The sequence below is a fragment of the Equus asinus genome, chromosome 29 (genome assembly GCF_041296235.1).
Source record: "Equus asinus isolate D_3611 breed Donkey chromosome 29, EquAss-T2T_v2, whole genome shotgun sequence".
Classification (NCBI taxonomy): domain Eukaryota; kingdom Metazoa; phylum Chordata; class Mammalia; order Perissodactyla; family Equidae; genus Equus; species Equus asinus.
Window position 1 is genome coordinate 15,287,606 of NC_091818.1, and position 13,564 is coordinate 15,301,169.

At 45.0% G+C, this 13,564-nt stretch overlaps 1 protein-coding gene across 6 annotated transcripts in view; it reads right to left on the minus strand.

The window, feature by feature from the left end:
• Positions 1–13,564, minus strand: part of CCNY (cyclin Y) — a 205,633-nt gene that overhangs the window by 36,096 nt on the left and 155,973 nt on the right. For 5 of the 6 annotated variants that reach the window (XM_044762370.2, XM_070500908.1, XM_070500905.1 and 2 more), the window contains exon 3: positions 13,528–13,562. The exons of the other annotated variant lie outside the window; for it this stretch is intronic. In XM_044762370.2, the coding sequence (XP_044618305.1) occupies positions 13,528–13,562 (35 nt within the window). The remainder of the gene's footprint in view (positions 1–13,527; positions 13,563–13,564) is intronic. 6 annotated transcript variants of the gene reach the window in all.

The following is a 13,564-nucleotide window of genomic DNA, read 5'->3' on the forward strand; positions in this document are numbered from 1 at the left end:
AGGGGAAGATTATCTGACACTTTTGAAAATATCGTTTTTATATTTCTCAGGCTGTTGCACATTTTCACAACTCTATTACAGAGGAAACCTTATGAAACAAGAAGTAAATTCAGGTCATGTGCCTGTGCAGTCTTACAACTGGTTCTTTCACAACTGTATAAATTTTGATCTCTTTGGAGAACTTTAGAACTGAGAACTACTTTTCAAAGGTACTGGGGTAAGGAAAACAGAATTTAAATTACACAATGCTGACATCAAATTGAATAGTAAGTAGACTTTTGACAACCATGTGGGCAATATGATTGGCAGACACTGATCTGGATAATTCATGCTCAAAAGCAAGTTAGGAAAAAAAATTAAATCATCCAAACAAGTTCCCACCTGCCTGGTGCTACGCTGACAGTCTGTGTCATTTTCAGCAACCAAAAAAACAATCCCTTGGGGGTAATGAAATTGCCTGCCTCACCTGCCCACCTCCAACCGGACCCTCGGGATCCACAGTTTCTGAACACAAAGGAAGCCTCGAAGCCAAGCAGAGGCTAAATGCCCTACTCGATACTTTAAAATTTACTTCTTCTTTAATAAGGCTTCCTCTGTAATAAAGTTATGAAAATGTGCAAGAGCCTGAGAAATATATAAACGATGCTGTCAATAGAATCTCCCCTCCAAACTACATAACATAAGATAAAACTGGAGTGTAGTTTGGGGTGTGCATTCCCTGAATCCCAGCTAGAGGGCGTTGCACTATGGGCACATCATTGCCCTCGAGCAGGGGTTTCAGATCAACAGCACGTGGAACAGAAGGAAAGAACCAGCATCAGGAAACTCAAGAGAGGAGGCCTGTTCCTGGGCTTTTCTTCTTAGGCGCACGCTGTTCTGTGCCTGTGCAAGGAAAGGGCGTGAAGAAAGCTTGCAAAGTTCAAGTTACAATGTCAATTTGAATGTCAATTTTAACACGGCATTTCCCCTCTATCAAATTAATCCAACATTCTCATTAAGACAATCCAAAGGCATTAAAAACAATTTTCTCTGTAAGCTCTTGTAGCAACCACATTTAAATCACACAAGACACACTAAAACTTCATAATCTAATAATATTAATATGGGTTGCAAGTTTTAAAAATTCTTATGAAAATTTCCCCACTACTATAAAATCTACTACAAACAAAAACCTCAACAAATATGTTCAACACAAAAATTCAGTAATTAATTGACGTGTTAATGAATTTTTTGAGATACAAGGTGACCTGAGGAATAATCCCTGCAATGAAGCAAAAGGACAATAATAATTCACTTCTCTTTCTTGTACGGCTTCAACTATTTCCTCCGACACAAATTTCTTCAAGACTAAAATGTGCTGGGAACTGTAAAGAATAAATGGTTTCCCTGAGAAAACATAAGCATGAGTCAAGGAGAGGAGATGAGGGGCACTCGGGCAAGCACAGTCTACACTGCACAATCTAAGAACCACCGTCATGAGCTCGAAGGGAAGAACAGCCCTCGGCGCGCACATCCTAAGGGTCAGAGGCTTAACGCGAAGCCTGCCCCATGGAGAGGGCAGTCCCGGCCTCAGGGTCTCCCCAGCCATGAGTGGGAGCCTCGCAGCACGAAGGGCCAGTGTGCCAAAGCTCTCAATCTGCCAGAGGGATGCCAACTCAGCTTTGCAACTATTTAATAGTTTCTAAAGTGAATGAAAGTCCTAAGTCCTACAGGTTTGTAGTCTCAGGGTGCCCCATCGCTCTAAAACACCCTTTGGTCATTAAGCCATCTGTGCAACATCAGGACTCCAAGACTCACGGCCCACAAACTTCTCTTGCCCTGAATCTGCATCACCAAAAAGCTGCAATAACAAAGCTCCCCCCCCGCCCCCACGAAGCCCCTGCCCCAGTGCTGCTTTCCTGCGCGGGGTCTGTTCTGCGCTGTGTTACGTGACATGGGAGGCAGGGCTGGCTCAGGCACCAACTCCTGCCAACATGCAGCACCGGCCAGCAAGGGACGTGCGTCCTGGGAATACATTAGACATGTGAAAAAAGTGACAGGAGTGCTTCTCATGCCTAACGTCTATAATGTTTTAGAAGTATATAAAAGAAAACACTAAGACAGCGTTTTCCTTGAAAAGGAGGGGCACACACTACAGCTAGCTCAGGCAAATTTGACCAGGAATGACAACTGTCTTGGAGACAGAGCAGATTCCACACTGTCAGCAGGGCAGGGGAGCAGAGAGTAGTCCAACTGTGAGAGGACCAATTAGGGATTATTTTTAAGGAAATGAAAGTTTATATTTTTGAAATAACGTGTATTTTACAAATTAAGTTATAAATATGTGGAATAATAAAATTTTAGAACTACACTGAAGCAGGAAGATCATCTGGTCCACCGATTCACATAATGTCCACAGTATTAAATAATCTATTATTTACATCAAGATCCACTAACACATGAGAATAGTTGGACTACATATTTAAGACGATTTTATTAAAGAGTTATTATGTGTCCCGAATAATGAGATTATCCCTTTAAGACAGTTCCAATCAGATGTCTGCCAGATACAAAGACGTGGATACAAATATGCACGCTCTGCGCACGCACACAATCCAAGCGCAGGACAAAGAGAAAGGGGGGACAGGATGAGACCTGCACTGGACCCCCACAACGACCAGGCATCCTTCTCCCAACGTCAACCCTCACCTGCTCAAGTCCTGCCCACAGTCCTGCCCACAGCTCACCCTGAGCTCGCGCAGGCAGCGTGCCTCTCAGAGAACCGAGGGGCCTTGAGGCAGCACGCGCTCTCCTTTATCCTCGTCCTCCCGGGAAAGCAATCTGAAGAACCTGCAGCTCATCTCCAGCGCAGACCCAACCTGCTCCAGGCGGGGGCTGGTCAGTACCGCACTTCCTCAAATTTTCTAACTGTTGGCTCACACTCCACACTCCCTCCCGGTCAGCAGCAGCTCTGAGCTGCTCCACCAAGGACTACTTCTCAGGCCTGATTCCCTCCTGGCCTCTGCCTAGCTGTCTAGCTACTCAGTCTCAGCCCCTTCTGTGGACTCCATCACTCTAAACTCCCCGCAACGTGATGGTCTTTCCTTTGCCCTCTACACTCTCTTCCCCAGGGGATTCTCATGCCCTCCCATTAATTCTTCTGCTCTCTGCTGAGTCCCAAATCCTTCCTCTCTGACCCGGTCTCTCTTCTGAGCTCACCCTGCCTGTGGACCACCTGAATGTTCCGCATGGGCACCCCGAACGGCAAACCAACCTGTTCTTTCACTTAACTGTCAGGCTTCAAACCAGAATCCGCAGAATATTCTTCAATCCTCCACCTCTCCTTTTGTCTCCTTGCACCAAGTACTATTGATTCTACCCCCCAAATGCATTTCCAAATCATCTTTCCTCCACGTGCCTCTGGCTGCTCTCTGGTATCCGAACGCCTCCACCACTTCTCACTTGTGTTACCGTGGTAATCACCCTGCCTCCAGGCTCACCCCTTCAAACCATCCTTCCTCTGATGCCACTGTAATCTTTTTACCAAGCAAATCAGATCACGCCACCTCCCCGCTGACAGGATTCAGAGACTCTGCACTGGGGAGGGGACATTCTCCATCCCTTCATCCCTCCAGGTCGCCACGCACTTCTTCCTCCTGAGTACACCACCACTCAGACATAATTAAATGACGACAGTAACAACACTAACTTTTATTTAATGGCCATCAAATATGAGCTAACAGAGCTCTGTATCCTTTACGTGTATTCACTGACAGCCCACAAACACCTAGCCAGGCAAGTAGAAGTCCCATTTTACAGTCAAAGGAGGTCAGAGAAACGAAGTAATGTTCCCAAGGTCAAATCTAAGACAGTGGAGCTCAAAGCCACATTTGTCTCACTCCAAAGTGCATGCCTTTCTACCAACAGGTCTTCACTTGAGGCATGTTCTCCCAAATCTTTTCATACAACACCCCAAAGGCCCTGTTCCTTCTCTGGCACCACTCATCCTTCAGAACCCTGCTGACGGACCTTCCTCAGGACTCCTCCCCGCCACCACGTGTCCGAGGCACCCTGTGCCACCCTCCACAGCATGATCGCTCTCGTCATTTTCTGCTGTGTAGGGTCTGCACTGGAAGTGTCTTGGAGGTAGACTGGCTAATTTTCTCGAATCAGCAAACGAAGAACAGCTCCCTCCAAGGCACTAGACTGCCTTGCTGGCTCATAGGACTGCCACCACGAAGGAAGTCTGCCTCTACCACTGGGAGCTCAGTGCAGCCTCAGCAGAAAGGGGGGCACCGTGAGGCAACCAGCTGGCACACAGGAGCTCACAGCAAGGGCCTGTGCCCCGGGCAGCAAAATGCCCACGTGCTCATTGCAGTGGGGCAGTGGCTGGCAAAACAAAAGGGGCCAGGCGCTCTTGTGGCCCTGCCGAGAACGAGCTGATGTGGACAAGGCGCTCGAGTACAGGCAAGGCAGGCGCAGAGCTGGAGTCCGAGAGCCTAGGAAGCAGCTCTGCCACTGATCAGCTGTATAGACCTGGGCAACTTACTTAGGTAGGATGGTAACACGTCCCAGTTTACTGGGGACAGTCCTGGTTTGCCCCTGTTGTCCTGGAGCACCCCCTTTCACACTCAATAGTGTCCTGGTGTGGGCAATAAATTATAAGGTCACCTTATGCCTTACCTCCCCAAGATTCAATGTCTTCATCTGTAAAATACAGAGAGCAGAACCAAGCCCTCACCGTGGGGCTGTGGAGTACGTGGCACGGAACCCGGAGAGCTCAGCGCACAGAGGTGCTCAGTGAGCACTACGTCACTTAACAACACAAGCTCTGTGCTTTAACTTCCCAGTTTCAATGGCAGGACAAAACTGTCCTGCTACTTCTCAGGGTTTGCCAGAAACAAATAAAAATAAAGCATTAGAAAATATGAGGTAATATTACTAGAGGAAAAGAAGATGCAAAAGTTTGTAAAAAACGATATACGTGAAATCTCTAAAAATAAATGCTCCACAATTAAAAAAAAAATCCTAATTCTAAGGAGAGCAAACTGTGACTGTAACAGAGAGGCAGGACTCTGTGCACAGAGAATGAACTTGGCACCAGCATTCCTTTACGAAGAATTAACTGAAGGCCTGATGTGTGCAGAACAAGCGTGGGACAGAGCACAGGAGAAGTGGAAAGAGAGGCGGGGCTGCGGGGGGGGGGGGTATTTTCTTCATTAGGAAAATTAAAATTTGTAGAAAACGATTAAGAAAGTATCTTTACTCAAGTCACACAGCTACTGTGGAGTGGGTGCAAGGACATTCTGCAGAAGTGCAGAGCCCGTCAAACCCAGAGCGCTCACCGGAGTGGGCAGACACACGTCCCCGGGCCAGGAGAGAGGAAGCTCCAGCATCTCCCTCCACCACCACCTCGGGCCTCGGAGACACAACGACAAAAAGAACAGACAAAGGACAAACCCTTATCTTTGACCTCAAGGTGTTAATAAACTAATATTCCCTGGAAAGAAAAAAGAAGACTGAACAGCTTTTAGCAGGATCGATTTTTCACAGCAGAGGAAGACTAAAAAGTAGGAAAAGCAAATAGCCATGGAATTAAGAACAGATGTGGACAAAATCATTTCTCTATGAAAGCAAAAAAATAAACCAACATTGAATCTCAAGAACAAAAACTTGGAAATCCCAATTTTGAGGTAAAATTTTTGCTCTATTGTGAGTCACGCAGGCTGTCACTACAAAATAATGACATTCACAGTTCACTGTAATCCAGGTCAAGTCTTGGCTTTGTTATGGCTCTGCGCAAGACTCTATAATGAGAAGCACTTTTTCTCATTACACTTCTGGCTGTGAGGTGAAATCCAGAAAGAGAGCCCTACAGGACTGGCCTCACCCGAGGGAGAGGGCTCTCCTGATGGCACCGTGGGGGCCATGCACTCCTCGAGAGGCGGCCCCGCACAGCGCTAGCTCCCTCGCTGCCCGAGTTCTTTCCGCAGCTGTAAAAGAAACAGAGGCTCACTTCCAACATAACACTTCCCTACTATTACTTCGAGTCTTGAAAGCAGTGGTCATATATACTCCAGGCTGTAGTTCTGGGGGGGGGGGGGGGGGAGGTGGGAAATAAGCTTATTCCAGAAAGCTGGGGGTAAAGTAGGGCGGATGCTTATCCAAGTGTAGGTCTCAAAAATGTTAATTTACAGAAAGACTCAAAAATGGGTTAGACCTGCCCCAGAATGTAAGAAACTGAAGTTTCTTTCCTATTCTGTTAGAGCTCTCTCTTCTACGTAATTAGCAAACTGTCACAGAAAGTCAAGTATGCCCAATGTTTGCACAGGGCCAATGTTTAAGGGCCTTTCCATAGCCCATCTCCACAGCCACTCGCAACTACCCCGTGAGATGGGAGGGAGCGGCACCAACCCTCCCCACAGGTGACAGGACTACAGCACTTCACCAAGCGGCACAGTGGCCTGGCACCACAAAGCAGACAAGTATCAGAAGAACCGTAATTCAGCCGCTTGACTCCCAACAAAGTGTCCTTGCTACACGAGGTTGTTCTTAAGATACATCCCTTCAAAATCCTCCATGAATACAATTATATCGGTCAAAACTTTACTGGTTCCAAAAGGTCATTTCTTCCCTTGGGAGAAGTTTAAAACTTTAAAGAGCCAAAGGAAGTAAAGAAAAGATGAGTTGTGCTTTAAAGAAACAAGTATCTTATTGCTGATCAGTTAAAAGTTGAGTTCAGAGGACTGCAAACAAAATATTAAAAACCAAAGACCAGCTACTTTGGAAAACAGTTTGATAATTCCTCAAAATGTTAAATATAGAGTGACCATATGACCCAGCAATTTTACTCCTAGGCATATACCCAAGAGAAATGAAAACAGATGTCCACACAAAAACATGTACAAGAATGCTCACAGCAGCGTTACTCACAATAGCCAAAAGGTGGAAACCCAAATGTCCATCAACTGATGAACGGATAAACAAAATGTGGCATATCCATATAACGGAATATAATTTGGCCATAAAAAGGAATGAAGTTCTAACATAAAACACAGATGAACTCTAAAAACTTTACGGTAAGTGAAAGAAGCCAGGCACAAAAGACCACGTAGTGTATGATTACATTCATATGAAATGTCCAGAACAGACAAATCCATAGAGACAAAAAGTAGAGTAGTGGTTGCCAGGGGCTGGGGGGCGAGGAGTGGGTTACATGTGGAGGGGGTGGTGGGGTTGGAAAATCACCACTTTGCAACCCAAATTATAAAGATTGGCTCAGGCAAGAATGATCAATGGATGTTAAATCTTTGAGGTGGGGATTAGATTAGGATATTTGCATGGCCCACAGACTGCTTATGAGTTGTAAGGGGAAAACCAGTAAACAGTCAGTGGAGAATCTGGAGAGCACGCTGCAGGGTGATCAAAGTCAACATCACCAACAAGGTCAGATGGACATTGTGTGTCCAGATTTGATGCACTGAGAAGGGCAAGCGAGCATTGCACGAAGTATTCTGGCCCCAAATGCTTACCTGAATCCTTAGACAAATCCAAAATGAGAAGCATTCTGTGAAAGAAACACCTGGCCCTGTATTCTTCTACAGTGTCAATGCCACGAAAGACAGAGAAAGGCTGAGGATCCCTCCAGATAAAGGAGACCAAAGGGCACACTGACTACATGCCACGTATGACCCTGGATTGACACTGGTACCAGAGGAAAACATGCCACACTCAACACAACTGGAATAAGAACGGTTCATGAAAAAGAACTGTATAATGTTAAATTCTTGATTTAATAACAAAACTGTGATTACACAAAAAATATCCTGTTCCTAGGAAACTCACAGTGGAGTATTAGGGGGTAAAGGGTATGACGTAGGTAACCTACTCCCAAACAATTCAGAAGAAGTAACACAGGACAATGATCAGAGAATGAGCTCAAAGTAATGGAACATGGCTTACAACTGGTGAATCTGGGTAAAAGGTATATGGGAATTTTCTGCATTATTATTACAACTGTTCAAGAAGTTTGAAAATTTTCAAAATAAAAGTTAAAAACCTACAGATAAAAGTCAAAGAACAGACCGCAACACACAGATGCTGGGATGGGAGTCTCGGCTTAATGGGTAAGGGAAAGACAGTCTGCTTCTTAGAGGGCTTTTCTGACAAAGTCCTGCTCCTTCTCAGACTTCATGTTTTCGCCTTTCCTCTCTCTGCTCCAGAAGTCCCTGAGCAAGGTGACGAAGGTGAAAACTGAGGTTGAGAGCAACAAAGCGAAACGCAAAATGGCATAGCGAAGAGGTGAGGCATCACGCAAGGCCTCGAGCGCCCGAGCAGCTCCTAGTCCACCCTCAGCAAACGCCAACAAAGGAAGCGCAAGTCACAGGCCGATGTCAAATGAGAATAGCTCCCGCCCCTACACAGCAGTGTGAAGCAACGTGAGAACCAGGCAGCCACGGTCAAGACTCTGTGCTGGCTTATTCAGAGAGGAGATCCTAGCACCACGTAGAAATGATCGGGGCTTCAAGCACAGCAATGCCACTGAGAACACGCCACGAATGTTCTAGGATAAATCATTAACATCAGCTCAGTGATCCCTCCACTCATGTGTTTTAACAAGAACAATGTTTCCAAAATGACCTACAGAGGCACTAGGGAGCAATTCCACCTGTCAGCCATCCTGGGTTTGTACAGACCATGACACCTGACAAGTATCAGTCTCTCTGTGCCTCACCACCAGGGTGTCAGAATGAAGGAAGGGAAGGGTGGGTGAAGGAGGCAACAGGAAAGGGTAAGAAAAGAGAAATTTTACAGATGCAAACAAACATACAAGGAATGGACATCCTACACAAACTTCTCACCCACATCAACACTTCTGTGTGTGCAGCGTTATCATTTCCAGACATTCTACCAAAAAAAAAAATTAAGAAAGAGAAAATAACAAAGTGTCTCCCCCATGTCAATATCCTGTGTCAAGCAGAGTGGGTTGTGTGAACCAGAGTGTCAAAGGGTCCTCGAGCGAGGTGTGAAGATGCTGTACTCCGCATTATTGTTGCAAGTTTCCTCTAAATTGAAATTATTTCAAAATGTAAGTTGGAATCCTTAATCTTACTGGATTTTAAAATCTTACTGAGATTAACACCTTACTGAGGCTTCTTTCACACCCTGCAAGCATATTGTATTGATGCTAATGTACCAGCCACTCAATAAATTTGTGTTATCTTAAGAGCAAATCTCCCAAAGAGGCAAAAGGTAGGTTTAGAATTTTTAAGTTCTTGGATCAAGCTCATTTCATTCCTGACTCGCATGGATTAACAGGTGAAGAGCAGACCCAGAAGAGACCCTGTTTTACAAGGAACCTCCTCCTATTCTGTTCAAAGCCAGAAGGCAGAATCAATTCGGAACTGAACTATTTAAGAAGACCATGGGGGAGTGGAGGGAAGGGTGAAACAGGTGAAGGACAGGGTGAGAGATGCAAACTTCCAGCCACAAAATGAACAAGTTTTGGGGACGTAATGTACAGCTCAGGGAATACAGTCAACAATACTGTACTAACTTCGCTGACAACAGGTGGTCACTAGTTTTATCAAAGTGATCATTTGGTAATGTAAAAAAATGTTGAATCACCATGTTGATACATGAAAACAAGACGAGAACAATAAACCCTCTAATACAGTATTCCCAAACAGGGCTGAACAGAACGCATTCCATCCAGAGAATCCTGGTATTCACAATTACTAAAAAACTATATCCATATTCAAAATACCAGAGAGACTTCCATCAGTTTTGACACTGACCTTGGAAAATTAAACAATTTGCCTATGCTCCGATGGGCAACATCACATATTTATATGGCGCTATAATTAGTTTGCAAATCACCTTCCTCTCCACTATATCATGTGAGTCAGGTGGGCCAGAACTACGCCCCATTCTATGAGCCAGGAGCAGTGACACTACAAGACTTTTCCAAGGCCCCCAATTAGCAGGTGATAGATCTAGGGCTTGAACAAAATTCTTATAGCTCCAAGATCAGTTAACAATGTGACTCTTGCTTCTGATAAATAACACTCTGTTTACTTTATTCGCTCGCAAAGTTTCCAGAACTATCACCTGTCTCAATATTAAGACAAATACTGTGACTGTTTTGCATGAGAGTAAGAGATGCTGGCCATTCAACCCCTGACTCATTCTGTTTTAATATCTTTTTTAACTTCTTAGAATGATCAATTCACTTCAGGTATGTTGTTACCAAGTGGCAAGAGGACGTCAAAGAAAAATTAGCCTAAAGTAAAAGGCATGAGTTTTCACTAAGTTTCAGGAAAGTGATTCGAGACTCCAGTCACCTACAATGCCACTCACAATTTATAATCAGAGACTTCCACATTTTAATTAAAAGATTCATTAAAATAGCTAACCTTGAAGAAAAAGCAAAGCTAAAACTTCAGCAAATTTTAAATGAAGTAAAAACTTTAATAAAGCCCTTTACAGAAGACTTTTAAAAATACCTAGTGTATCTTTCATAATGTATTAAATTTTCCTAGAACTGTTCATTCTAACTACATCTAAAACCTAGGTGGTGATTAGAATATTAATCTGTATAATTCACCCTGATTTAACTTACAGTCAAAACTCCCAAGGGGGTTTATCCTCAAATGGTTTCAAGCTTTAAATCCTATGATAATTCTCTCAGAAGCAGTCTCCTCCTACCTAACGCTTTAGGTCTCACTTGGCTGTTCTAAGCCAGTCGAAGGCCCACCTCTTTTCCAGCCTGGGGCTCCATTCTCTGCCACCCCCGCCCTGGAGGACGCCCCCGGCACAGCCCACTCCTCTCACTGGTTGCTGGCTGGGGGCCAGACAACAGTGCTTTTCCCCGTGTTGTGGAAGTTAAGTCCTCCCAGGGGCAGAGCCGAGCCATCCCCGCCTCTCTTACACAGCTTTTTTATATCCACGGCATTCACTCTTCTTAAACAACAGTGTCTTTGTAGATTACCTGAGCAACATGTGCTAAGTAGGTTCTTCAGAAACTTAAAGGAGAGATGACAGAAACAACATCCCTCACAATAAAGCAAAGAACAAGAGCTTTCCTAAACAAGGGCAAAGAAAATCTGTCCTTCCAGAGTTTAACAACAAATTAAATTACAAATTTCAGTTGGGGCCCCTACTCAGAAATGAGTTCTATAGACTATCCTATAAAAATTTAATTATGCATGTTATCTCTAACTCCAGATAAACTAGCTAAACCACCTCTGTGCATGTGGGAACTGGTGTTCCCACCTGGGCGCCAACCCCAGCTCCAGCACTTATTCAGCAAACTTCTTTGTGCCTCACTTTCCTCCTCTCTAAATGGGAATGATAAATAGCACCCACCAGCATGGTTACTGAGTAAGCACATTAAACCAGTGAGAACAGAGCCTGGCACAAACATGGAAAAGCTCTCAATAGATTATACTGATCATTATGACTACTTAACCTTTCTCTACTGCTCTAACTCCTTACACCAAAGTGTCTCAAAACCTGAAAGGCACAGCTGGTTTGTTAGCCTAACTGAATCTGCAGGCAATTTTACTCGAATCCTATTGCAGTGTGTGGGATGGCACATTCCAGCTGCTTTTCCCAGCATGGACAGAACTGATGTGCTGCTTTGTAACCAGGTCTGCTCACAGACTAGAGAGTCACGCTGTTACATGGTCATCTGCTGTGTGAGACACTTAGCACCAAGATTTCTTTTACATAGGAACAAGTGTGTAGAGCAGATTTTGACATCTGCGTGATTTCACTCTTTGTGTCAGGAGATCACAGGTTTTACAGAGCTTGCCTGAGAGCTGGGCTGGGTTACAGAGGATGCACAGAGCTGGAATGCACAGCCTACATTCTAATCCAACAGATGTTGGGTCCAACAGATGTTTACCCAGTGTGTGGCAGGTGTCAGGACTGTGCGTGACACAAGGTGTAAGGTTAAGAGGGAGAGAATATAAAAATAGAGGGGCAGATGAGCAGCAGGAGAGCACAGCTCTGTCTCATCGGCCATGATCAGAACAGGTGGCACGGACAGTCTTGTGCCCCCTCCCTGCATTCCACTGACAGAGCACAGTGCCCAGTGAAGGGGCCTGGCCGCAGTCTCCACTCGTCTCCTTCCCTTGCAAGCTCCTTGGCAGACGTGCTGAATGGAAAGTGTTCAAGTGCACCCAGCAGACAAAGAAATGAAGCAGGATTCACAGATTTAGTTCAAATCTCTCTAATTTCTATGTCCAAGTACATACTACTTTTGGAAAAAAAGGAGGCACAGCAATTTTCAGCACATTTTCCTCATGACACATGCAGTAATTTCACAGATGCTTTCCATTGATGCTTTGAAATTTGAGAGCCAGGCAAGAGGTCATGAACTGCTTCATGAATGTGACAAAAGCTGTAGACCCTCTCTCCGACCCTTAGAAGACCGTGTACACACATGCACAGTGACGCTGCAGACAGCGTCCTTGGGCTAAGCACGAAGCTCCTTGAGTGCATGGGCCCAGCATCTGAGTTTCCTGCCAACCACATTTTGTCCAGATTTTTCAAAGGTCAGGGAAGACAATAGTGAGGCTCTTTAACACACAGCTTCAGTGCCAAGTTCTTCAAGATGTGCAAATACTTAAATGCAGAGAGTCTAGAAATCCTGAAAAAAAACAAACTTGTAAGACCGAATACAGCATTTTGTTTTCAATACGAGAATTTTGGTAATTCACTTATGTCACCATTCCATTCCTCATGGAGACAGTGTCCTTTCCTAAAGAAAGGGACACACATTTAGAAGGAGAGGAACGGGTGGCTGTAACTTGCCTAGTGGTGGGGCTCCACACTTCAGAGAGGTGCAAGGTGGGGCGCGACAGTCGGGGGCGGGGTGGAAGGGTAAGGGAAGTGGAGACAGAGCCAGTGGCTGCACTTGTTGCTCAAGGACGAAGGATGGAGCACCTCACAGGGACACTTTATGCCTCGCCAGCAGGGGAACGAGATACTGCTCAGAATGGACAAAAGACTAGAGCTGATTTTTCAAAAATCCTTTTAAATTAAAGTGTTGTCAAGTTTATCCTTTCTTTGAGCATCAAAAGAATATGCAGACTCTACTGGGCCTGTAAACGACAATCAGTGAGGAGAGAGTGCGGAGGCAGACAACCTCGTGGGAAACGGTCATGTGTTTATTCAAATGGAACTGAGGCACACAAATAAGAAGAGTGATTTGGGGGTAGGGGCAGAAGAGAGAAAGGATTGGAAAATTAACAGATGTGGCTTTCAGCTGGACCTGAGTGGTGCTGCTGTGGTCTTGTTCACACACGTCTTCCCATGAAGCAGCAGTGTGGGGCTTCTGGAAAACGTCGGGGACAGTGGGTAAAGACCACACCACACTTGTCCAATTACAGCCAAACTGAGCACAAATACACTGCAACATGTTCGCACTCTTCAAATAGCAACAAAATACATGAACCATTTTCACCCATCACAGGCAGAGTTATTACAGCTCTTTACACTGTACAGTCATCATGAAGAACACGGGGAGACAGCGTCACTTACATGGTTAATGAAGAGACTCTTGCGTTTTTCTCTCACT